Genomic DNA, 26,338 nt, shown 5'->3' with positions numbered 1-26,338 from the left:
ATATATTCAGAGGAGGATATAAGCAAGCACGTGCAGAGGGAGGGAGCCATGTGCGTGTTTGGAAATGTGTAGGAATAAATGTGCTTCTCCATGTGTGAAAGCAGGCATGTCATGTCTGTGTGAACATGTGTATGCACATGAGCCTGTGCAGGTGAACCTGTGCCCATGTGCCAAAGCATGTGTGCACACGTAAACCTATCCGGGTGCTTTTGTATATTGAAGGTGTGCTTGTACACACAGGCAAATCTGTACGTGCATGTGGGTGTACGTGTCCAGCCGAGGGGTACTGGGGAAGGCCAAGGCCAGTCAGTCTGCCTTCCACAAACCTCTCAAGCTCCGGGGACATGAGGAGGGACTGTACACTGCACCCTAACTTTTGACAGAGAGACATGCAGAATCCCTGTGTGGTTGCTGGGTTGTGGTGATGAGCAGCTATGGGGACCTGGCCCCAGGCCCCCAACCTTCAGTATCTCTGTCCCCACTGAGCTGGTAACCAAGACCAGGGCTCAGCAGGAGATAATGGCTCTGTCCTGGTCCTCAGGCAACAAGACCCCACCCTAGGCCTGTGAGGAGCTGCCATGCTGAGCCATGGCAGTGGGGACAGTGACAGGGCCAGAGTACCCAGAGAATGCCAGGTCTGTGGTCCTCCTTCCTCTGGGGACTGAACTTTGAAAAAACAAAGCGGCAAGTTAATGCTCAGGGAGAGTCCATTATGTGAACCCACTTCAGATAGAGCAAGGATATATAGGTTTAAAGTGCAGCAAGGGAGCTTAGGCTAGACCTGAAGGAGGGAGTGTCCTTCACTGACAAAGGCCACAAAATCTATGCCCTCAAAGATCCCAACAACAGGATCCATATCCACCCACAGGGCTGGTGGTGTGGGTCAGACAGGAGACTGGCCTGGGTGACCTTTAGAAGTACCCCTTCCCACTACTGTCCTGGCTCTTTCCTCTGCAGCTCTGAGGGGGCCCAAAGGGGCATCTGGGGAGAAAATTAGTCAGGCGCACTTCCATGCACTGCTCCCAAGATCCTTCCCTCCTCCGGAACCTTCTTATCCCTCATTTCCTGCAGCTCTTCTCTCACCTCTGAGTGGCTGCCCCAGCCTTGGCCCCAAAGTGGTTTCCTCACTCCCTCCCTGCTTCCAGAATTCTCCCAACAGACCACCCCCAAAGGCCCAGCCCAGTCCCGCCTGGTCCCTGGAGTGCAGCCCTGGGCCTCCCACCCTGAGGAGAGGCGCTTAGAGGCTCAAACTGGGAGCGGCACTGGGGTGGGAGCAGGGAGACAACAGGCCTGGTGGGCAAGAACCCTCACCTGGGTGGTCCTCAGGGAACTAAGGCCAACTGGACTTGAGAGTGTACCCTGGTGTGGGGTCAGAGGAGCCCTAGGACCACCGCCTTGGTGCTGGAGATCCCACTTCTTAAGGGAGTTGGGTTCCCCACCTTGCCTTTCCTGATGGCTTCCTCTGGCTCTCCAGGGAGTGGCCATGGGAGAGGACATGCAGAGGTGCTTGAGGAGGATGGGGAGAGAAGGTGAATGCCCCCACACACCCTGGGCTCCCCTCCTCCTCCTTGTCCTGGAGCTCGTATGCCTTCCCTGGGAGGTCTGACCCAGGCGAGCCCAGGGACGAGAGGAGGAGGTCATTAATCACCGTTATTTATTATTTCTTATGTAAGCAGTGTTATGAAACATGGGACCTTGTACCAGGCACAACAGGGAATATGTGAAAGATGGCCCCTACTAGTAAGAGCTTCCTGTGGGATGACCAGGTAGGCTCAGGAACCATAGGGCTGCCTGCAGGCCAGTATGGAAACAGTGGTGTAGGCTGGACTGGGATCTGACTTGAGGTAGGTCAGCCCTGCTATCTCAGGGAGCCCTAAGGTAGGAAGGGAGCTGGGTTTGGGGCCCCCTGAACCATAACAGGCCTAGATCAGTTCTGGCTCCGGGGTGGCCTGGGTCACAGCTGGAGTTGTCAACATATTGACCCAGGAGGAGATAACATCCAAAGGGCTTGGAGTCCCAGTCAGACAAGGAGGGGAATGTCGCCGGAAAAGATCCCTGGCCCCTAGAGGGATCAAACTAAATGGGGCTTTAATAGGTCTCTTCCAGCTCAGATTTCATGGGTAATTGGAAGCAGGTCCTGGGCTGAGCAGAGTGGGCTGGCTCTATGGGCTGGCTCTAGGAGCCTTATGGGCTGGGGCCTGAAGAGAGGCAGAGGGATGCTGCCTCCATGCCACTCCACACACCAGACTGGCCTCACTGGGGCTCCTGGGTTACCTTTACACTGCTTTGGAAGTGCTGCTATTTTAACTCCTTCAGGGTAAGAAAATGGATAAACGAGGAGGGAGAACCTGAATCCTGGCTCAGAGGGGAAAAGAGAAGCAGGTCATGTACTAGATACATACTAGGCCTTCATTCATTCATTCATTCATTCATCCACTCCACAAATCCGCATTAACACTTAAAACTGGCAACCACCCTTTAAGATAGAGCCTTTATGTTTGTTTGTTTGTTTGTTTTTTAAGATTTTTTATTTATTCATGAGAGAGACAGAGAGAGAGGCAGAGACAGGCAAAGGCAGAAACAGTTTCCATGTTTTGGAGCCTGACGTGGCACTCCATCCGGGGACTTCAGGATCACACCCTGGGCCAAAGGCAGGCACTAAACCACTGAGCCACCCAGGGATCCCGACGTTGTTTTTTTAATTGCAAAAGAGGCACACACTTGCTGAAATAAGATTCAAGCAATATCAAGGCATCTTAAGTAAAAGTGAAAATTCTCCTCCCCCACACCATTACTTGATCCTTCCCTCACTACTCGCATACTCCAGGGGTAGCTTCTGTCTGCAGTTTATTGGATCTCCTTCCAGACCATCTTCAGTGCATTCTTTACTCCATCCTGACGTTCTGATTCAACAATACATCATTAATATCCCTGCAAGGCAATCAGCAGAGTGTGGATATTCCTCATTCCCATTTTAAAGATGAGAAAAACAGATTCAGAAAGCACTAGTGATTGTCCCAGACTGCACAGCTTGGCCTTGTTCTCACTCTGCCAGAGCTTCCAGCCTCTTCCCTGCAGTGGATAGATATGATAAGGGGAGAGGCTGGAAACCCCCTGAGGGAGGTCTGGGATGGGAGAGGGAGACTGGAAGTGAGAAGGAAGCAGTGGGCTAGGAGTGGGTACATAGTCTGCTTGGATGCAGTGGCACCCCTCCTCCAGTGTCCCCCAGGATCCCTCAGTGTCCTCTCTGTGGCGGCTTCGGCGCCCTAGATGTCTGGGCTGGGCAGGGCTCGTTAGCTGGTAGTGGAGGGGTTTTCAAACCAAATCTGTCAAGAGGAAAGGAAGGATTGCATTTTGGCCTCTGATGTACCTGGGACACACACATTCCTCCCCTGGCCTCAAGGGGCATTTCTTGCCTAACATCATTGGTGGGTGCTGGCCACTGCCCCTGCCTGCTAATGCTGACTAGATGGACCTGTTCTCCCTCCAGGACTACCATCCTATATTCCCATGTGGTCACAAGCTAGCTGGCCTCTAGCATGTCCACCAGTGAGGGGAGGGAGGCAGCCCTTACCCCAGCCCAGGCCCTGAGCAGCCAGGACCATCTCCTACTCACAGAGGGGTTGGGGCATCTCCTAGGAAGGTGACTGAGGGGACAGGCAGGTGGGAGGCCAGCCCAGCCTGTGCCTCAGCCTAAAATATAAACAAGACCAGCTCTGAAAAGGTCGTGACCCAGAAAGCCTCCACACCAGACCTAACCTTCCTCCTCCCTGCCTGGGACCTCCAAGGGAGGGAATCCGGGAAGCTGAGAGAACGCAAAGGATGGGCAAGGAAGAAAATATCCAGTGTTCCTTCTGGGCAGACATAGATGCTCATACCCAGGCACATGTATACACCTTCATGTGTGTGCACATATGCTCATGCCAAAAGGGCGAACTTGGCCAAAATGTGGCAAAGCTGCCCATTAGAGATGGTTTAGGAGATGCTGCCCTTAGAGGCAGGGGAATGGACCAGACGGCCTTGGGAGAGCTCTCCATTCACGAGACTGTCTGGAAAAATGTTCCCACAAGGACCACCCAGGCCTTGAAGAGGATCACAGAGATTCTCCCACAAAGCAATCAGGCCAATTGGGGGAGATGGATCCATTTGCTGATCCACTCATGTTGTCAATATCCTTGGCAAACCTACTCTGTACCAGGCTTCAGCTGAGCCTGGGAGAATAGATGGCACCTGCCAGGCTCCACTGTCCTAGGCACCAGTGGGCAAATGGGGAAGAGGGTCCCCAACTGGCAAGAGAGGAGCCCATCCCTGGACACAGGGTGGCTCATCAGTCCCTGAGGGGCCATAGGGTGGTTCCCAGCAGAGCTGGCACCCAGTATGAAGACCCTCTGCCCCAGCCCCAGCTGGTGGCCAGCTTAAAAGGAGCCTGGGAAGGCCCAAAGTCTCCTCTCTGTTTACCATGCAGGCCACCCCACAGTTCTGGCTTTGGCTGGGCCGCAGAAAGGAAATCATTAAGGAGTGTCAATTCACCAACTAATCGGATCAGCACGAGCGGCTGCAACATACGCTGTTCCCTCCCTGGCTCCTCTGCTCCCAGCCAGTCACGGTGGCCCCAGTGGCCTGCCTGGCAGGCCGGACCCCGCCCGGTTGCGAGGCCCTTCACAGCGGCCTAATCACCCTGGCGGCGGTGGCGTTAACAACTGTCTGTCCACTAGGCTCCTTCCTGGGGCTTGGTGGAGGGGCTGACCCCTTGCATCTCTCCTCTCAGAGGAGCGGAGGAGCGTGAGCGGGAAACTGGATCCCAGCAACAACCCGGTGGCCGCCGTCCAGGGTAACGCCTGGCTCCTTGTGCTGCCTGCTGAGTGTTTGCCCGGCTCCTCTGGCCAGGGGGCTGAGCCTCCCCTGCGCATGGAGGCCACTGCTTCCTCCCTGCCGCCAGGACTGCCCCCAGTAGAGCTGGGAAGGAGGCGCTCCCTGCCAGCCAGAGCAAATTAGGTGCCCGGACGTTGAGGTCTGCTTGGCATTTCCTGTGTTGGCTTTGGCTGATGAGGCCAGGCCAGTGGGCCGCCCTCTTGACCCCAGCCCAGTCCAACAGGCACGTCCCAGACTCTGCAGCCCACAGACTTCTGTTCTGTACCCCACAGGGAATCCTGTTCCGGAAAAAAAAGATCACCCCTCCTGGCCTGGGTTCCCACTAAGCTGCCTTCCCTTGCCTTGTAGGGTGCTCTGATACCAGAGGCCTGGCCAGCCCCCAACCTGGCTCATCTCAGTGCATGTTCCTTAGGCTTGGGCATGGAGCCCACAAAATTTGTAGATCTCTGAGCTTCCCAGTGTTTCCTGGATGTGGTGAGGCGCTTCTCGTGGTGGCCCCCCCCCAGGCTGAGGTTCCACAGGGAGCTCTGATCTCCCCTGATTTCCTCCTCCCATCTGTCTGTGGAAAAATTTCCCCAGCCCAAGGTCTGTCCTTTGCCTGGACCCCAGGGAAAAGAGGTTGCTCTGGACATAGGCACCCTGGTTCCAGCTTGGGAACCCACGGGAGCTCCCGTCCTCAAACCTGGAAGCACGGGCTTCACCTGTAGGCTTCAGCATTGCTGGCTCCTGCTTCTCAGTTCATGTTTTCTTTGGCTTGGATCTCTGGGACACCAGATTGTCCAAAACAAGACAACTTCGTGATACTTATTTTTCCAAAGAGCAGAGTCTGCAACACAATCAGGCTTTTTGTGTGCAGTGAAGTCCCTAGTAATCCCCTCCCCAGTTGCCCCTGTCCCTGCCTGAGCCAGGTCCCCTTGGGGCATGAAGCACTCCTCATTCCCAGTGGCCAGGGGTCTCTGGCCTAGGATTTGGCAAGGCCCAGCAGAGAGGGCAGAGCCAAATTCCACCCCATAGACCATCACCGATCCACAGTTCTTTCCTCTTCTCCCCAGTCTTGGGGTGCCAGCATAGCCCCTATAAGGAGAACCAGGAAATCAGAAGAGCCTAGAGTTGGAGATGTCTGAGTACAAATCCTAGCTCTACTACACACAGCTGTGTGCCTTGAACAAGGTCCCAAATGGCTGTGGAACTTAGTTGCCTAATTAGTAAAGTGGTGACAAAAATCTACAGCTAGGGTCTGTGAGAGGAACCCAGCCTTACTAGAGCCCTACCAGAGCCTTTGAAGCTAGCCTATAGTAAGCCCTCAATAAATGGCTACCATTTATATAGCTATCTATCTGCATGGGGTTGGCGGAGCAGTCACTAGGGAGTCCGCAGAATTGTCCTGGACCAAGCCTAGGCCACACGCAGGATAGAGACTCTGTACCCCTACTCTGCTAGTTGCTTCTTTGCTCCCAGGCTAGTTCTGCATGGCCATCTCCCTGAGGAGGCTGCAGGCCCAGGCTGGCTCTCTTCTGGGCCACTCTACCCTAGGGACATCAAAAACTTATCACCTCAACTGGACTGGCCAGCCTGCCAGGGCAGAGCAATCTCAGAAAGCATCTGAAGATGGTTGGGTATCTTGAAGCCCTATTTGTGGAAGTCTTCACCTTTCTCCAGGAAAAGAGAAGGCATAGCAAGAGGTACCTGGCTTCTCAGCACCAGGGACATGAGTCCTCTGAAATTTGCCAAATGTGTGGTAAAGGAAGGAAAAGCCTCTGGATCTCCTATATTGTTTGTGGAAGGAGCAACAGGCATAATTTTTCTGGCAAGTCTGAGGTGATAGTTATCAAGATGACTGAGGAGTGTTTATCACCTTGGTGAGCAAATTCTACTTCTGGTACTCTCCCTTGGGAACTAATGTGAAAATGACAGGGCAGCAGGGAGGGTCCATAAAAATGTCTACTGAGATGTTCTTCTTGGTTTTGTTTATAAGAAGAAACAAACAATAAAACAAAGAAGATACTTCAGTAGCCAATGGCAGGAAACTGGTTAAATCTATTATGCTGTATCTATGTACATAAGGAATTAAAGTGTAAGCACTAAGAATTAAAGAGTAAGCTAGAGTAGTCCTAGCACTAAGACTATTTCTAGGGGAAATTTTTAATGACGTGGCAACGTTGGAGTAAAAAAATCAGGATCTCTAACTGCTGACGAAGTATAATCTTAATTACATGAAAAAATGTTATGAGTACATAAATAATATGTGAGGTGTGTGTGTGTGTGTGTGTGTATACTAACCTGCCTTAAAAAGGAATGAATTCTGATTCTGACACATCCTATAACACGGATGAATCCTGAAGACATTATGCTAAGTGAAATATGCTAGAGACAAAAGTACAAAGATTGTACAGTTCCACTTACCTGACGTACCTAGAAAACGGTCAAACACGTAGAGATAGGAGGTAGAGAGGTACTTGCCAGCCGGCGCCTGGAAGTAGAGTTATTTCTTAATGGGCAGTTTCAGTTTAGGAAGATAAAAAGTTCTGGAGATGGTGATGGTTACACAAGATTGTGAATGTACTTAACACCACTGAACTGTATACTTAAAAATGATTAAAATGTTAAGTTTTATGTTATGTACATTTTATTACAATAAAAAAAAAGAGGTCATAGGGAAACACATCAAATGTTCTTGATGGGTATTTTTGAGTGAAAGGATTATGGGTAACCTTTATTCTTTTTAGTTTCTAACATTTGCCCCTAGTAAATGAGATATTTTGTTTTGTTTGTTGTTTGTTTTAAGGAAGCTTGCTTCAGCATCTCCCAGATGTGCGGGGGTGGGGTAGGGGAGAGGTTAGGTCCAGCTGCAGCTAGAAATGAGGGGAGCACAGCCTGCTGGGGGAGGGCTGGCTCAGAGAAGGCTTGGGGTCTCCCCAAGCTCTTGTTCTACTGGCCAGCTTCTCTCTCTGCCTTCCCCCACGCTCCTCCACCAGTGCTTAGGGGCCTCTCCACGCAGGCACAGCAGTCACTAGCCTGAGGAGGCTGTCCCAGCTCTAGTGGGAATGTGGGCTCGGGGCTTTCTCAGACGGTCAGTACCCATGCCGCCTTCCCGCTGCCGCTCCGCCCCAGCCCAGCTGCAAAAACAACAGCCCATACCCCAAGCCCTGTTATTGCAGCCCATAGTGGAGCCTCAGTGCACAGCGGAAGGACTGGGGATGGGGCCTGCCAGTCTTAAACAGACCTAGGGGCAGGAGTGTTCTCAGGGGGGTTAGAGGCTCCCCTCCTGCTCCCTGGGGGAAACCTGGCTCCCAGGTGTGTGGAGCAAGTGCTTGGGGAGGCCTGAGGACCTGAGAGCCAACTCTGCTAGTGGCCTCCCTGGCTCCCTGGAGACTGCAGGGTGGGGGGAGGTATAGGGGAGGAAGTCAAGCCACTTGGGAACCCGCTGAACCAAGTTGAGCCAAGCCGTGGGCAGGAGGCGGCACCACCGTGGCTCCCAGGCAGGCCAGGGCCAAGGCTTTCCCACGGGGTGCAACTGGCCACTGGGCTCTACGGAGCCATCTACCCCAGGCTACGGCCTGTAAACCCTGGGAGTTTTCCATGCAGTCTTCCCTTCAGGGGGTTAGGAGCTGGCAGGCAGATCCAGAACCCAGCAGGGCTCTTCCCTGTCCAGCCCCCAGCACCCAGAGGTGTGTGCTGGGCATCCCAGCAAGGCTGGGGTACAGCTCTCAGAGGCCTGCTACTCAGCTTTCTCAGCACCCACTCCAGTCTCATCCACTGGCTTCTTACTCATGTGACAGAGTAGGGACACAGAACTTAGATCCCTAAGAACCCAAAGGCCTCAGAGATTGTTGGAAGCCCTTGTGTGACCCCTAAAGGCCACTCCTGCCACTCTAACAGAAAGGGTGTGGATGGTGTGGTATTAGGACGTCCTGGGAGGTCTCCGGAGACAGACAAACCTAAGCTCTGCCCTCACTAGCTGTATGACTAGACATGTCCCTTAACCCCTCCAAGCCTTGGCTTCCTCCACTGTAGTCTCAGAAGTCTTAGATGTAATATATAGTCTCTGGCACAATGTGAATGTTTAATCAGGGGAAGGCACTGTAATGCTTAATACACAAGCCCCAATAAATGAAGTTAGCTGAGATTGGAAAGAATTTTCTGATCTCAATGGTCAACTTAGTACTTCCTACCCATGGCATTCTGTACAATGTGGATGGCACACTTGAAAAGTCCCCCCACCGTTTCTTTTTCTACTCTGGTTAGGAACCAGTTAATCAAACTACCCTCTGAAGCTAGACAATGACTATCTGTTTTTAAGGATGTTGTGAGCCACGGGCATCAAACCAGGGATAGAAATTACTTTAGGGGAAGAGGGGAGCCAGATGGGAGAGTAAGCCTTGGGCCTCTAGAAGCCACTGGCAGCCTCTGTCTGCAGGTCAGTCAGTGAGTGTCACTTATGTACCAAGGGTGGGAGGAAGCTACTTGGGTGGAGGGCCCAGGCTTCCTGACTGGGATGTAGCCTCATGCAAGGTCTGTTGCTGTTCCGAAATGCTCTCAGGTAGTTACAATAATTCATTCATTCTTGAAAGAGAGGAGTTCTAGAAATAAAAGCTGGTATTATTTTTTATCTGGATTATCTGGTCTTTAAAATACAACCAGTTTGAAATACAAATCAAAACCACAACAAGATACCACTTTACACTGGTCAAAATGGCTAAAATTAAAAACTCAGGAAATAGACATTGGTGAGGATGCAGAGAAAGGGGAACCTTCCTACACTGTTGGTGGGAATGCAAACTTCCCAAACTGGTGCAGCCACTCTGGAAAACAGTATGGAGGTTCCTTAAAAAGTTAAAAATAGAACCACTCTATGACTCAGCAATTGCACTACTGGGTATTTATCCAAAGGATACAAAAATAGTGATTCAAAGGAGCACCTGCACCCCTGACATTTATAGCAGCCATGTCTACAATAATCAAACTATGGAAAGAGGCCAGATGCCCATCAACAGATGAATGGATAAAGAAGAGGTGGTGAATATATACAATGGAATATTATTCAGCCATAAAAAAAATGAAATCTTGCCATTTGCAACAACGTGGATGGAACTAGAGGGTATCATGGAACTAGCAAGATAATTCAGTCAGAGAAAGACCAATACCATATGATTTTACTCATATGTGGAATTTAAGGGGAAAAAAACAGATGAACATAGGGGAAGGGAAGGAAAAATAAAATAAGATGAAAACAGAGAGGGAGGCAAACCATAAGAGACTCTTAATCATAGAAAACAAACTAAGGGTTGTTGGAGGGGAGGTTGGTGGGGGAATGGGGTAACTGGATGATGGACATTAAAGAAGGCACTTGATGTAATGAACACTGGGTGTTACATGCAACTAATGAATCACTAAATTATTTTTTTAAATTATTTATTTATTCATGAAAGACAAAGAGAGGCAGAGACATAGGCTGAGGGAGAAGCAGGCTCCCTGTGGTGAGCCTGATGCGGGATTTGATCCCAGGACTCTGAGAGCACAACCTGAGCCAAAGACAGATGTTCAACCACAGAGCCACCCAGGTGTCCTGAATCACCAAATTCTACCTCTGAAACTAATAATACACTATACGTTAACCAAATTGAATTTAAATTAAAAAAATTTAAAAATACAACCAGATCTTTATTAAGTACATTAGAATCACTTTATGATCACCCAGCTTGGGAGGGGCAGACCTGTGATCTAAAATGAGATTCATCTGACTTCCAAGCTGCAACTTTTAAACAGTATAACGTAACATGAGAGGATAGCTGGCTAGTGGGCATTAGTCTCCACATCTTTCTTTTTTCAGAATCACAGACTATTGTTTTGTCTATCTATGTACTTGGTACTATTCTCACTTATGATGAACTTATCAATTGTGATATAATGAATCTCTTGATAAGAACCAGCTCACTAATTAGGGCTCCTTAGAGACCAAGAGATAAAGAGTATGAAAATCTTTAACTAAAAGGCAAAATCCTCTAAGTTTAAAGGATGATGCTATTTTATTATTGAGTTTCTCCTAGTACAGGGGCTATTTCCCAATATGAAATATGGTGCTCAGTATGAAAAGATGTTGAACAAATATTTGTTATACACTGTATATGTTGATCTATGAAGACCAGCTATTAACATGCAGTCCTGATAACAATAGGGTGGTATTTTTTTTTCCTAATCACATGCCCTGGTACCATTACCTGTGTTTGTCACTAGAATTTTCCTCCAAATTCCTAGCAACTGACTAGTTCAAGTGGCAGAGAATTTCAAGAACAGAGCCAGATTCCAGTAAAATACAAATCTACACTTAGACCAAGATCAGCTTCTAGTCTAGTAGAATCAATCAAATAATGCCTGAGAAGAGGGCTGGCCTCCCTGGAGGAAAAAAGAGAAACTTAGTCAAGTCTCTAGCAACTCAAAAAGTTAAGCCAAAGGGGGATTTGTTGAGAAGTCTAAGCAAGGGTAGCTCTACCTTCAAGCCTGACTAGGTCTACAAGCTTGTATCAGTTCACTTCAAGTCATAGCTCATTTGCCCTTTCTCTCTCACTCCAGGACTTGCCTCTCTTCACTTCTACTTCTTTTGGAGCAGTTGCCTGACTTTCTCCTACAGACAAGATTCCTCCACAAAACAGGAAAGCTGGCCACCAAGAATCCCAAGCCAGTCTTCTGATAGCAGATGATCTAAAGGCGAGAAACATGCTTTCCTCTGAGGTCCGTATAGCAAATCACAGGGAAGGACTAAATGACTTTGTACAGACAGTGTCGAATTGGGGTGACTGCTCAGACCTGGGTGGTGTGCCACCCCTGTGGCTAGGAGCCTCTGAGATTGACAGTTCCACCTGAATGACATAAGGAGGGACAGTTCCCAGAGGAAAGGGGGTGCAGGGCAGACAAAAACAACAGGTGTCCATGACAATAGCACTTGTTCTCAGGTTGCGTAGAGACATGACTTATCCACCAAAACAATCAGAGAAGGATAAAAACAGTAGTGTATTCACATGCCGCAGTGTTGAGTCAAAGCCCTTCAGGAAAAGGAAGTGATCAGATGGCATAAAGGAGATTCTTTGGAACAGGAGGAGAAAGGCACAAATATTTTGGTCAGCCTCCCTCCTCACAGTTGAGAATTATCATCATACTCACTCTATCTCCAAATTACCTTCAGAAACTGTGATCTGATAACTTCACAGGCAATCAGCCAGAATGTCTGAAATTGGAATACTGGGAAAATCTGGAAGATCTGGTCAACATAATCATATTCCTGGTTGAGGGAAAGGGCCTGATGGAAAGATTTATTTTTCTTACAAATAACTTTTTTTTTCTGATTATAAATGGGATATATTTATTGTTGAAATACTGGGAATTACAAAACAAATGAACATTAAAATCACTCTTATATTTGTTAGGACTGGGTGTGACTGCAAGTGATGGCTCAAATAAGATTGAAGTCTATTTTGCTTGCAGCTATATGAAGTTCAAAAGTCCGGGCTGGTATGATAGTTTTGCTCCTCAGAGGCCTCAGGGTGCCCAGGCTCCTTCTAGCTCACTACTCCTGAATCCTCGTCATCTAGGCTGACAGAGCAGAAAGGCAGCCAGAAAGAGAAAGGGATAAAGAGGCCGATGGACACATGCCAGCTATCTTCCAGGGAAGTTTCTCAGCAGCGGCAACACAACGGTTTCACATCATCCCAATAGTAAGAATGTCATCACGTGGCTACATCTACCTGCCAGGGAGACTAGACTAAGAAATGTAGTTGTTATTCTGGATGCCTATTTGCTGAGCCAAAACTATTAATATAGAATGGCTTAGGAGGCAATTTTAGGGGTCTCTGATAAACCTGTAATCATAGTACCAGAGAGAGCCACTGTTAATATCTTGGTGTATGTCATTTATACACACACATATCCACACACACACTCATACCTGTATGTGTATATATGTATACACACACACACATATATATACAAATATATGATGTATATGTGTGTGTATATATGTGGGTGTGTATATTAATATATAATACATATGAATAATATTTTTAAATGAAATTGAGATCCTACCAAATATATTATTTTTGCATCTTGCTTTTCTGAAAAATTGCACTTTAAACAGTCTCTCTTATGATCAATTTAGCACTGAGTCATTTAACAATTACTGTAATGTGATGTAATCCATTAGAATTTTCTTTTAAAGATTTTATTTTTAAGCAAACTCTACACCCAATGTAGGGCTCAAACTCACAACCTCGAGATTAAGAGTTGAGAGTTGTATGCTCCACCAACTGAGCCAACCAGACATGCCTATAATTTTCTTTTGAGTAGATGCTTTTATTTTATAAATCCTGGTTTATGAAGTTTTTAACTATTTATTTCAAAATAATTGTAGATTCACAAGAGATTGAAAGGAATATACACCGAAGTCCCATGCCCCTTCCTCCTACCTCTTCTAATGGTAACAACTTATACAACTATGGTACTACATCAAAATCAAAATATTTTTTTAAAGATTTATTTATTTATGATAGACGGGGGGGAAGGGGCAGAGACACAGGAGGAGGGAGAAGCAGGCTCCATGCAGGGAGCCTGACGTGGGACTCGATCCCGGGACTCCAGGATCACACCCTGGGCCAAAGGCAGGCGCTAAACCGCTGAGCCACCCAGGGATTCCCTCAAAATCAAAATATTGACATTGACAGAATCTATAGTTTTAGATTTCACCAGTTACACATGCACTCATGTGTGTAGCTCTATGAAATTTTATGATCTGCAGCCTTGCATAACTATCTCCACAAGATCAAGAGACTCAACTGTATTATCCTTTAAGTCACTCCTTCATAGCTACACCCATCTCATGCCCCCCATCCATCCATAATCCCTGGTAATGACTAATCTATTTTTTTTTTACAACTTTATTTTTTTAATTTATTTATGATAGGCACACAGTGAGAGAGAGAGGCAGAGACATAGGCAGAGGGAGAAGCAGGCTCCATGCACCGGGAGCCCGACATGGGATTCGATCCCGGGTCTCCAGGATCGCGCCCTGGGCCAAAGGCAGGCGCTAAACCGCTGCACCACCCAGGGATCCCTAATCTATTTTTTATTTCTATGTGTTATTCCATGAATGATACATAAATGGAATTATGCACTAAATGTACTTTTGAGATTGGTTTTTTTCATTCAGTTCCGAGGTTCATTTAAGTTGTTGCAGTTATCAATAGTTTGTTCCTTTTTATTGCTGAGCCATATCCCATGCTAATGGATGTGCCACAGTTTGTTTAAATGTCAACCAATTGAAGGACATTTGGGAAGCTTCCAGTTTTTGGCTATTATGAATAAAGCTGCTATGAACATTCATGCTGTTTGGACACAAGTGCTCATTTCTCTGGGATGAATGAGCAAGAGTGCAATTGCTGGATTGTATTATAAATCCATTTTCAGTTTTTAAAGGAATTGCCAAACTATTTTTCAGAGTGACTGCATGCAACCTACTTTTTAAACTTAACAATATGTTGTCAGCAATTCTTATCATAAGGTATTTCCTATGTCATTAAATATTCTCCTAAAATATGGATGGCAGAACCTAATTTCCAAACCAATTTCCTAACTTTGAGTATTTAGGAATATTTCTGATTTTTATGTTATAACTAATAAAATAAAAAATATTATTGTGGATAAATCTTTGTGCCTATTTCTGATTACTTCCTTAGTATAAATTCCTAAGACATACTGGTTTAAAGAGTATGAATGAACATTTAAAAATTTTTTGCTTTGTTTTTTTTCAAATTGTCCTACTGAAAAGTGTTTCAATTTAAAATCCCATAGCAATATATGAGAATTGGGCAAAGTTTCCAAAACTACTAATATTGCAACACAAATTACAAATGATTGGTATCTTTAACATATGAATAGACCTTACAAGTCAACCAAAAAACTAAATGCCCAATATCAAGATGCCTTGGGCTACAAGTGATAGAAAACTCAAAATTTTATAAATAGACGTATCACTTTATATAATGAGAAGTCTAAAAGTTAGGCAACTTCTGGATTTGCTGATTTCACACAACTTTAATAAGGCTCCACAGTACACAGACTAACAGTGCAGGCACTGAAGCTATACTGTTGGATTAACATCTCAACTCTTTCACTTACTGGGTGTGTGTCATTAAACAAGTTATCCTATTTATGCCTCAGGTTCCTATTTTGAGAATGGTTATAGTAGCATCTATCTCATAGGATTGCTGTGAGAATGAAAAGAGTTTATATATGTAAAATACCCATTAAGTGTTGATATCATCAAAAGCCTAGATTCTTTCTATTTTTCTGTTCTGCCATCCTTGGTATGTTAACTTTATATTCAATCTTCAGACCTCACAAGATAGCTGCAAGAGCTTTAAGTACCATTATCTCAGACAATCAGAGGTAGAAGAGACTAAGTAGTCTTCTCTGTTACTAAATAACAAAGAAAGCTTTCCAAACATCTCTTTTTATCCTGCTGGCTAGAAAATGCATTACCCAACACCAACCTGTTAAATTTTTTTTTTCTTAAAGGTGAATGGAATTGCCATGATTGACTTAAACCAATCAGGATTTACCCATAAGTTAAAACCACTTTTCCTATGGGTAGAAACCAAACAAGTTCTTTTAACAGGGAAGAAGAAAGAAATGGATATCGGGTGGACAACCAGAATGTCTGTCATGTACCATATTAGAAAAATGGGCAGGGCAGCCCGGGTGGCTCAGCGGTTTAGCACTGCCTTCAGCCCAGGGCCTGATCCTGAAGACCTGGGATCGAGTCCTACATCAGGCTCCCTGCATGGAGCCTGCTTCTCCCGCTGCCTGTGTCTCTGCCCACCCCCCAACCCCGCTTCCTCTCTGAGTCTCTCATGAATAAATAAATAAAATCTTAAAAAATAAAGAAAAGAAAAGTGGGCAACCACACACACCAGCAATTCATAAGAGAAGAAATGCAAAGTCAAATAAATATGAAAAAAAAGCTCACCTTGATTAATGCGCAAAGAAATGAAAATTAAAAGTTTTTGTATTTTCTCTATCAATTTGGCAATGATGAAAAAGAATGATAATAATCTATAATAGCAATAAATATACAAGGTGCCTAGGAATAAATCTTTTAAAAGATGTGTAAGACCTATATGGAGAAAATTACAACATTTTACCAAACAACATTAAAGACACAGGGACGCCTGGGTGGTTCAGTGGTTGAGCGTCTGCTCAGGCTGAGTGCGTGATCCCGAGATTCGGGATTGAGTCCCACATGGGGCTCCCTGCATGGAGTCTGCTTCTCCCTCTGCCTCTGCTATGTCTCTGCGTCTCTCTCTGTGTCTCTCATGAATAAATAAAATCTTAAAACAAACAAACATTAAAGACACAAATAAACAGAGAAATGTACCAAGTCCATGGATGGGAAGACTCAATATCCTAAAGTTGTCAATTTTCCTCAAATTAATTTAGAGATTTAAAGTAATTCCAAGCAACATATTTAGAGTTCTGTGTTTTGGGTTTTTTTTTTTTTTTATGAATGGACAAATTATTTCTAAAATATATATGAAAGAGTAAAGGCCCCAAACTAGTTAAGACCCTCTTAAAGAAAGATATATGGCAAGGGAATTTTTCTTAACCAGATAGCAAGACTTTTTTTTATAAAATAAGACAACAGTAAATAAGATAAGGTGATATTGGGTAAGGGATAGGCAAATTTAGCAATGGAACAAAATACTCCCCAAACAGACTCACCCATTATAGACACCTGGCATATTACAGTGGTAGCATTGAAATCAATGGAAAAAGAAAATAAAATTGGATTCCCACCTTTCACCCCACATAGAAAGTAACTCAAAATTAGTCATAAATTTAAATTTTTAAATTATTCAGAAGGAAAAGATAAGAGGTTACCTTTAAGCCTTTATATCAGAGAGGGATTTTTAAAATAAAACATGAAAAGCATTAACTATACAACACAAGGTTGATGCATTTGATCATATTTAAAATAAAGAACTCTGTTCAAAGACAACTCAAAGTACGTAAAATGACAACACATGAACTGAGAAAAGATATTTATATAAAAAGTGAAAAAGATTCAGAATACATAAGGTACTTCTACAAGTCTATTTTTAAAAAGATTTTTAAGAAAGTAGGCAAGATGGGCAGCCTGGGTGGCTCAGCGGTTGAGCATCTGCCTTCTGCCCAGGGCATGATCCCGGAGTCCTGGGCTTTTGGGAGGTACGGTGTTTTCAATTTTGGTTTCTAATTATTCATTGCTAGTATACAGAAGTAAGATTGATCTTTGTGTGTTGACTTTGTATCCTTGCTAAATTCACTAAATAGTTCTAGGAGGGGTTTTTTATCATTGTTGTTGATTCTTCGGATTTTTTGTGTGGACAATAATTTTTGTGAATAGGGAGTTTTCTCTCTTTCTAGTCTGTATGTTTTTAACATTTTTCTTACCTTACTGCACTGGCTAGGAATTTGAGTATAATGTTAAATAGGAGTGGACATCCTTGCCTTGTTCCTGACCTTAAAAAGAAGGTGGTCTTTCACCATAAAGTATTAATGTTAAGTGCAGGCTCTTATTGTAGGTGCTCTTTACCAAGTTAAAGGAGTTCCCTTCTATTCCCAGTTCTCTGAGAATTTTCTTTAATTCACTGGCTGTCGAATTTTGTCAAATGCTTCTTGCATCAATTGATATGATCATGTGGTTTCACTTTTTATATTAATATGGGTTGTTAAGGTGATTAATTTTCAAATATTAAAAGAGCTTTGCATTCCAGGTTTGAATTCTATTTTGTAATGATGTATTACTCTTTTTTATGTATTGACTTGTTAATTGGTTACAGATTTGGACTTTGTGCCTTGAGGGATACTGGTCTGTAGTTTTCTTGTCCTAGCTTTGTCTGGTTTTGGTACTGATGCAGCTTTTTGGAGGGCAATTTGTCAATTGTAACAAATGTCTTTAAAATGTGTGTCAGGGGATCCCTGGGTGGCTTAGTGGTTTAGCTTCTGCCTTCAGCCCAGGGTGTGATCCTGGAGACCTGGGATCGAGTCCCACATCAGGCTCCCTGCATGGAGACTGCTTCTCCCTCTGCCTGTGTCTCTGCCTCTGGGTGTGTGCGTGTGTGTCTCATGAATAAATAAATAAAATATTTTTAAAAATAAAATAAATAAAATAAAATGTGTGTCAGTTGTAACAAATGTCTTAAAAATGTGGCTCAGTTGGTTAAATGTTTGCCTTCAGCTCAGGTCATGATCTCAGGGTCCTGGGATCAAGCCCCACATTGGGCTCCATACTCAAGGGGGAATCTGCTGCTTGCTCTCCTTCTGCTGTGACCCCTGTTGTTCACTTTCTGTCAAGGAAATGAATAAATAAAATCTTTTTTTTTTTTTTAAGTGTGTGTCCAAAGATTCTAAGAACTTAAATAGGGATTCTCATTACACAGACTTTGGATTCAGACAGATGTAGATTTAAATATGAACGCATCCCCTTTACCAATTGCTTAAATTTTGTGGTTGCTTTCCTGTAAAATGAGGATAAGAGGACCTACCTCATAAATTGCAAGAGATGAGCTAAGGCACACACAGCGCTAACAGTAGCTCTTGGTATTATGTTATGTTCCCCAGCCTCTGTAGTCTGTTCAAATGGAAGGACATCATCTATGCTTCCACGTAAGCTCCCACTTTGAATATCCTTACTGGGGCGTATTCGGCCTCCTCATCCCCGATTCCCGTCTTATGTTAGATGTCCGAGGCGCTGGGAATGCAAAGGCAAAAAAAGATATGGTTCCTGTCCTCAGGGAGCTGACTCTATTAGACACAGGTGCGAACCAACCAGTTCCACGCAGTATAAGAGCATCATAATGGCCTGTCTGCCCGAGGTGCATAGGGTCCCGGACACGCACTCTGAGCGTCTCTGCAAGGAGAGCGGGTGTTCGCCTGGGGACCAGGGCAGCGGCTTGTGTAGGGCAGCCTCGGATCTCGGGCGGTCGGGGGGAAGGGGGGGGTGTCTCCGAGACTAGCTGTTTCCATAGCAATGGGACTAGCTACCCTCGTGGGGCCTCGCAGCTCACCTCTGGCCCAGAAAGGCCACTTCCGGTCCTCCCGCCTCGGGGGCTCGCTGACGCTCGGCGGCCACTGAGTAACTCGAGCTCCTAGCCGCTGATTGGCTCAGGCAGGTGGAGGGGCGGGACGTGGCATCGAGGGGGCGTGGCCTGAAGACTCTCACACTAGCGTCCTCGTTGCAGAGCGGAAGCCGACTTCGCCCGCCCCGGAAGTGCAAAGACCGACCTTGTGCAGGTGTGGAATCCGCCGGCGAGGCGGCTGTTTTCGAGATGCCGGGAGCCGCGGCTGAGGGCTCGGAGTTGTACGGGAGCATCGAGAGTTTCGTGGAGGCCCTGAAGCGGGACGGTGGGCGGCGCAGCTCCGAGGACATGGCTCGTGAGACCCTGGGGCTGCTGCGCCGGATCATCACCGACCACCGCTGGAGCAACGCAGGTAAGGCATGTTGGTTCTGTCGCGTCCCTCGCCACTACCCAGTCCCCAGGCGGAGAGTCGGCCAGGCCTCATCTCGCTCGTGCCCTCTAACCTCTCTCCCTCGGACCACAGAGGAGCTGATGGAACTTGTCCGCCGAGAGGGCCAGAGAATGACGGCTGCGCAGCCCTCGGAGACCACAGTGGGCAACATGGTGCGGAGAGTGCTCAGGATCATCCGGGAGGAGTATGGCAGGTCAGGATGTGGGCCATTTTTGCACCAGTCCCTCTCCCTGGTTGGAGCCCTTAGTGGAGCTGAGCAGCTCCTGTTGCTTAAATGACTACGTCTCCGCCCACCTCCCTGTTTGGGTCTTGTTGCCTACTTAGACTCCACGGACGCAGCGATGAGAGCGATCAGCAGGAGTCCTTGCACAAACTCTTGACATCCGAAGGCCTGAGCGAGGATTTCAGCTTCCATTATGCCCAACTCCAGTCCAACATCATTGAGGCAATTAATGAGCTGCTTGTGGAACTGGGTAAGAGTCCTGAACCCTGATCACAGGGCAGGTTACAGGCAGATGAAGGAAGAGAAGACCCTAGAAGTTGTTCATCAGCAGAGATGGGAGATAACCAGTCCTGTGGTTCTCCAAGCTTTGTCCTCTGTCCTGATTTAGAGGAAGGGTCGGAACAGGTGGCAGGATTAAGATAGCCTTCTCTACATTTCCTTACATACCAGCCCTTTATAGACTGTGGATCCACTGCTGCAGAGACTATTACGACAGAGCTATATTTTCACTTTAAAGATGAACTCCCTAAAACCACAGATGATAGACTCTTTTTCACTAAATTTCTTCTTGAATTTTTATACACACAGATGCACCACCTCCATTCCCCTTGTCTTTGTGACCCAGGAGACCTGCAGGTATTCATTACAATCAAGAGTTCCCCAAGGGAGGAAGAGGCTGGGTCTGTGTGTCTGGAGCTGCTGCTTCCAAATTCCTCCCCTATTTTTCTTCTGTGCCCTCCTTCTCAGGTGGAGGCGTTTTGGCCACCTTTTAGACGAGTTCTTTTAGGAGGAAACTCTGTTTACTCCACTCCTAGCACTTTGCAGTTTCTCAAATTGGACCATTTCTTTTGCCTGAATTCATGGTCTTCAAAATGAATTATAGGGAGCTGGTGTGTCAGGCAGGGTTGGGGGGGGGGGGATAAGTGGATGAGTAAGGGTTCTGCTGGGAAAGAAGGTAGGCTGAGAACTTGGAAAGTAGAAAAATCCCAGTGGGGCAGGGCTTTTCAGAGAAAGTGACCTTCACATTAGGTCTGTTAATCCTGTTACCAGGGTCTGCTTAGGTGGGCCTTCTGTGTGAAGGGCACCTGTCTCTGTCCATGTTCTATCATTCATGTTTGTCTTGTGTTGGTGTTGTGGCACGGCAGTTTCACGTTTTCCTTGCCAAACTGACTGTTCTTGCAGAAGGGACAACAGAGAACATTGCAGCCCAGGCGCTGGAGCATATCCACTCCAACGAGGTGATCATGACCATTGGCTTCTCCCGAACGGTAGAGGCCTTCCTCATAGAGGCTGCCCGAAAGAGGAAATTCCATGTCATTGTGGCAGAGTGTGCTCCTTTCTGTCAGGTAGGTGGACTGCTGGAGCTGCTAAGAAAAAGGAAAAACAAAAGGAATAAAGAAGTGGCATTTGGGGGATGCCTGGGTGAATCAGGAGTTGAGCGTCTGCCTTTGGCTCAAGGCATGATCCTGGGATCAAGTCTTACATTGGGCTCCCAGTAGGAAGCCTGCTTCTCCCTCTACCTATTTCTCCCTCTCTCTCTCTCTCTCTTTCTCTCTCTCTGTGTGTGTGTCTCTCATGAATAAATAAAATCTTTAAAAAATAAAAAAATAAAGAAGTGATAGATGGGCTCCATGCCAACTTTCAATTGATAAGCAAGACATTGAGAAGATAAAGTAAAACATGAAGGGAATTTTCAAGTTGTTCATCCTGTCAACATTCTTAAACACTGGCTGAGGAAAGTTAGGGGAAATGCTGGGTCCAAGAAAAGAAATATATTGGTTCTTTTAGGAATCAAAATAGGGTAACTTGCCTTGGGGGATGACTGATGCTTGGTCTGATGTCGCCACTCAATCCCTATGTAAATAATAGGTCTTTAGAAAGGAAATAGGTAAGGATGCAGGAGGTCATAAAATAAGGAGCCAGGAGCTATCCTATCAGCGCTGCCTAGTTACACAAGCAAGCGGTATTTCCAGTTTTGTGGCTGCTCTAGTGCTCCTGTGGAAAATTCAACATTTATTGGCTTCTCCTGGGCTTCCCTGCAGCGTACCAGAGAATACCTACCATGGGCAGAAAAAGGAATTACCTGTTGGCAGTTGTGTGTTGGCTGTGCCCAATATCACAGAATTTTCCACATCCAGTTCCATTGGAGATGCCTTGCACACTCTCCCCACTCTCTTCTAACATCAGGCCTTTCTTTCCTATTGCAGGGTCATGAAATGGCAGTCAATTTATCCAAAGCAGGTATTGAGACAACTGTCATGACTGATGCTGCCATTTTTGCTGTTATGTCAAGAGTCAACAAGGTGGGTGTATTTGGAGTTATACTGAATTCATGAAGATTATACTTCTAAAATACAGATTTCTTTTTTCTCCCCCCTATAATATCCATGAGAAGAAAGCTTCTAGTACCTTTTGAAAGTATATACTTGGGGCTTTTTAATATATTACCTGAACTTCTTTTCCCTTTATCTGTATCGTTGTTCCCCACTTAGATTAGCTTCTTTTTGTTTTTGTTTTAAAGATTTTATTTTTTCAAGCAATCTCTGCACCTGACATGGTGCTTAAATACAACCCTGAGCTCAAGAGTCACATGCTCTACTGATTGAGCCAGCCAGGCATCCCAGAGCAGCTTCTTTTTTATGAAAGCATCGAAGAGAATGAAATAGGGCTATGTTAAGTGTGGCAGCTGCTAGGGATTGGGTAGGGGGTCCCTGCCTTCTGCTCAGAGAGCTTGGCAGTGGTGGATGGTGAATAGAATAGCTCCTATCTTCTCAGGAGGTGTGGCATATAGATTCCAGAAAAGACGGGGCTAAAAGCAGGAGATAGTAGCTTCTTGTCACATACTATACTTATTCTTTCTTTGGGAAGCTACCCTTGAGCTAGAACTCCTGGTCTTCACTGTAGAATCCGTTTTCCCTTACTAGTGCACGACCCTCAGTGTCAAGACTGAGGCCTGAGCATTTAGCCTGTTGTCCCCAATGGCCCATTTAAGGCTCTTGCAGTAGGATGACTCACATTTTGCTTCCTGTTCCAAAGGTGATCATTGGCACAAAGACCATCCTGGCCAACGGTGCCCTGAGAGCAGTGACAGGAACTCACACTCTAGCACTGGCAGCAAAACACCATTCCACCCCACTCATCGTTTGTGCTCCCATGTTCAAGCTTTCCCCACAGGTATGTATGTGTCCGTCTATAGCCAGTAGAGAGAAGGAAGCCGAAGTGTTCGGTTGAGCTCTGGGCCTTCCAATCTACTCACTGTGAGGCTTCACTTTATCTGCGTTTACTAAATGGATTAGACCCAGTAGAGGTTGGGAAAAGCCACAGAAGCCTTGAACCAGGAAAAAAAGATTGTTATAACTAGTCAGCTTTGAGAAATCAAAATTGTAAGGTCAGGACAGTTGGGGGAGGCCCTTTGTTTACACTGTCACCATTGCCCAGCACCCTGTTTCTGGAAATGCCAAAAAGTTGAAACTCGGAACATAGAAATCGGTTTTATTTGTTATCGTTGGAGGGACAGTTCCCTGTAGCCTGAATACAAGTAGTGTTACAAAGTGGGGAGCCATTTCATTAGTGATAGAAGCTGTTTGCTTTGAAATACCAACCTCTTTGCAGATCTCTTTTAAATTGAGGTGAAATTCACATAACATAGAATTAAACATTTTTAAATGTACAGCTCAGGAGCATTTACTATAGTCACAGCATTGTGCAACTGCCGCTCTCTGGTTTCAGACCTTCATCATCCCAGGAAGACACTCCATACCCATTACATAATCACTCCCCATTGCCCCCTCTGCCCACCTCCTAGGAATCACTAATCTGCCTTCTGTCTCTGTGGCTTTGCCTGTTTGGAATATTTCATATAAAAGAAACCACACAATATGTGCCTTTTGTTTCTGACTTCTTTAACTTAGCATGATGTGTTCAAGGTTCCTAGCTCTAACAAGGAAAAAAAGGTTTCTTTTTGTGGCTGAATAATACTTTGTTACAGGGATCTACCACGTTTTTATCCATTGACCTGTTGGGGGGCAGTTGGGTTGTTCAACCTTTTGCGAATAATGCTACTGTACAAGTTGCTGTGTGGACATACCTTTTTTTATTTCCCTCAGCTGTATACTTAAAAGTGTAATTTGCTGAGTGTCTCTTTCACCCCCCCCCCTTTCAAATTTTTCCTTGTCTAGTTCCCCAATGAAGAAGATTCATTTCACAAGTTTGTGGCTCCTGAAGAAGTCCTGCCTTTCACAGAAGGTATGGAAGGCGGGGTGGGGGGGAGGGTGTGTGTGTGTGCATGCATGTGCACATGTGTGTATTTTGGTCTTTTTGATGATATTCTGGTAGTCAGTGGGGATTGAATGTTGGCCAGATTGGGCTTTTTATCATTCTCATGGGGCCTTCCCTTTAGCATCTTAGGGTGCCTGATCTAGTCTGTGTTTATTTTGTTCTGAGACTAATATATTTGAGTACTGGGGTCATGGTAGGTTGGTTCACCTAGCATTAATGGGGTTTGGCTTTGCACATTGCTTGATACACATGCAGCAACCCACTGGGAAAATGTACTAGTTTTTATTTGCTGTAGGGAATCATTTTGGTGACAGGAGTGCCAAAGGAAGCATGCTCTAAAATGTGCCTACTATAAAACTTGCCTGTAACCTAGATACTTTTGTGTGTTGGGGTCCCTTTCTCTGACTTCTGAAGGCAGCAGCTCTGCTCAGTGAGCCTCTCACCTCATCAACATAACAGGGCCTTAAACACCTTACAGGAGCAGAGCTGGGATGCTAATTCTTAGAAGTTGAATAACTTCATCCATTTATTCACACATCCATTTTTTCAAGAATTGTTTGTATCTGTTGAGTACCCACTATGTATCCAGCACTATTCTAGGTACTAAGGATGTAACACTGAACAACACAAATAGGCCCTGCTCCCACAGAGCTTACATTCTGTTGCAGCAGACAAGAAAATGTCAGGTCATGGGATGTTTTGGGAAGAAAACAAGGATGATGTGATGGAAAGTGGTAGGAAACTACCTTAATGGGGCAAGGGTCTTACTGAGAGGACATTCCAGCTGAGTCTAGAATGAATAGAGCTCACCATGTAAATATCAAGGAGAGAGTCTTCCAGGCGTTGATGCAAAGGGCCTCAATTAGGTCCATATGGCTGGAGAGTAATGACATGAAGGAGAGTGGGATGAGTTATAATTAGTGTAGTGCAGTGAGGAGGGGCCAGATCTTGAGGGCTGCCATCCGAAGTTGGGAGTTTATCCTACGGGCTATGGAAAGGCATTGGAGTTTGAAGCAGGGTGTCATGATGTGAAGTCCTCTCTTCTGGTTTGTACTTTGCTGTAACTTCCTTTTCTTAAGGTTGCAGGTATGCCTGCATTATTGAGCCTAGAATTTGTGTGTTTAGTTATTAGAGCAGGATCCTCCACTTTATTTTCAGCACCTGTGATTGCCTTTCAGGGGACATTCTGGAGAAGGTCAGCGTTCACTGCCCTGTGTTTGACTACGTCCCCCCAGAGCTCATTACCCTCTTTATCTCCAACATTGGTGGGAATGCACCTTCCTACATCTACCGCCTGATGAGTGAACTCTACCATCCTGATGATCATGTCCTATGACCACCACTTGTTCTAAGCAGCTGCTTAGCCAAATACAGAATGGAGAGGGACTTCAGTGTGACTGCTGAAAACATCATCCTTGCAATGGAGAGTGACCTGGAGTCAACCTGAAAAAAACCGTAATACTGTTTCTTGCCTTTTTAGTCATCCCATAACAAGGATGCACATTCAGGACTGCTGCTTGCCTTTCTGATCTTAATAGGAGCAGCGGGGCTTGACCTATTGATTTTGGAGTCTCTTGGGGGTGCCTGGCTGCCTCAGTCAGTAGACTATGTGACTCTTGATCTCGGGGTCAAGCCCCAAGTTCGAGCCCCATGTTGGGCACAGAGTTTACTTAAAAAATTCTTCAGTGGGGACACCTCTTAACCTCTTGGTGATGTGGGGTGTCTGGAACTTAAGTTTCGGGAACTTAAACTTTCTGGTTCAGTGGGGTGTTAAACTTAACACTGAAGACCTTGCTGGGATACAGGTTTTTGCTCAGAAATGGCTACCACACCTTTTCCTGGCCGGTGCCAATAAAAGCTTCTTGAAGATTCCTGAGATGGTTTATTTATTGTTCTGCTCTGATTGAACTGCTTGAAACAGCAGCGACAGAGCCCTTTTTGTGTTTTCATAGAGGGCTGTAATTAGAGGGAACCATCTAAAACAGAAATGCAAATGAAAGGATTTACAGTTTCCTTCCTAATTCACTGGCAGTGGTCCCAAACAACTTGTTAGTAATCTAAGACAGTGGTTCCAAGAACTCTGATCATCAGAATCATTTGGGAGCTTAACAAAATGTACCATTTTGGGCTCTATCCAGACTTCTATCATTTGATCTCTGGAATGGCACCTGAGAATTTGCTTAAAGCAAATCTGACATACTGTGGATCATCATGTATATACGCTGCAGTAGAGGTTTCAAAAGGGGGGCTTTAAGGGCTGTATCTGGATTAAAGATGTTTTGGCTGGTTCATCCTGTATTTAATTTGAATTAGTTACCAATATTTAAAAATGCAAAGAAAAAAATGTGGAGATTGCACATTAAACAAATTCATATTTCTTGCTTCTATTGAAAACAGAAGCTTTGGCAA

The 26,338-nt window shown here is 45.6% G+C and overlaps 1 protein-coding gene and 1 long non-coding RNA gene across 2 annotated transcripts; one reads left to right on the top strand and one right to left on the bottom strand.

Moving 5' to 3' along the window:
• Positions 1–2,511: 2,511 nt before the first annotated feature.
• On the bottom strand, positions 2,512–19,095 carry LOC121492999. The gene is made up of 4 exons (XR_005988361.1): positions 18,966–19,095; positions 18,444–18,649; positions 7,276–7,342; positions 2,512–2,931 (listed from the first exon to the last, which is right to left on the bottom strand). It is a non-coding gene; the product is annotated as an uncharacterized LOC121492999 (long non-coding RNA).
• Positions 19,092–25,800, top strand: EIF2B2 (eukaryotic translation initiation factor 2B subunit beta). Its single transcript, XM_041758412.1, has 8 exons — positions 19,092–19,389; positions 19,501–19,621; positions 19,753–19,901; positions 20,834–20,997; positions 21,859–21,954; positions 22,688–22,825; positions 23,830–23,896; positions 25,108–25,800. Exons 1-8 carry the CDS (start codon positions 19,227–19,229, stop codon positions 25,263–25,265), a joined length of 1,056 nt encoding a protein of 351 aa, XP_041614346.1. The 5' UTR covers positions 19,092–19,226; the 3' UTR covers positions 25,266–25,800.
• The last annotated feature ends 538 nt before the right edge of the window (positions 25,801–26,338 follow it).

Source organism: Vulpes lagopus, chromosome 6, assembly GCF_018345385.1.
Source record: "Vulpes lagopus strain Blue_001 chromosome 6, ASM1834538v1, whole genome shotgun sequence".
Taxonomy (NCBI): Eukaryota; Metazoa; Chordata; class Mammalia; order Carnivora; family Canidae; genus Vulpes; species Vulpes lagopus.
This window is presented reverse-complemented; position numbering and strand designations above follow the sequence as displayed.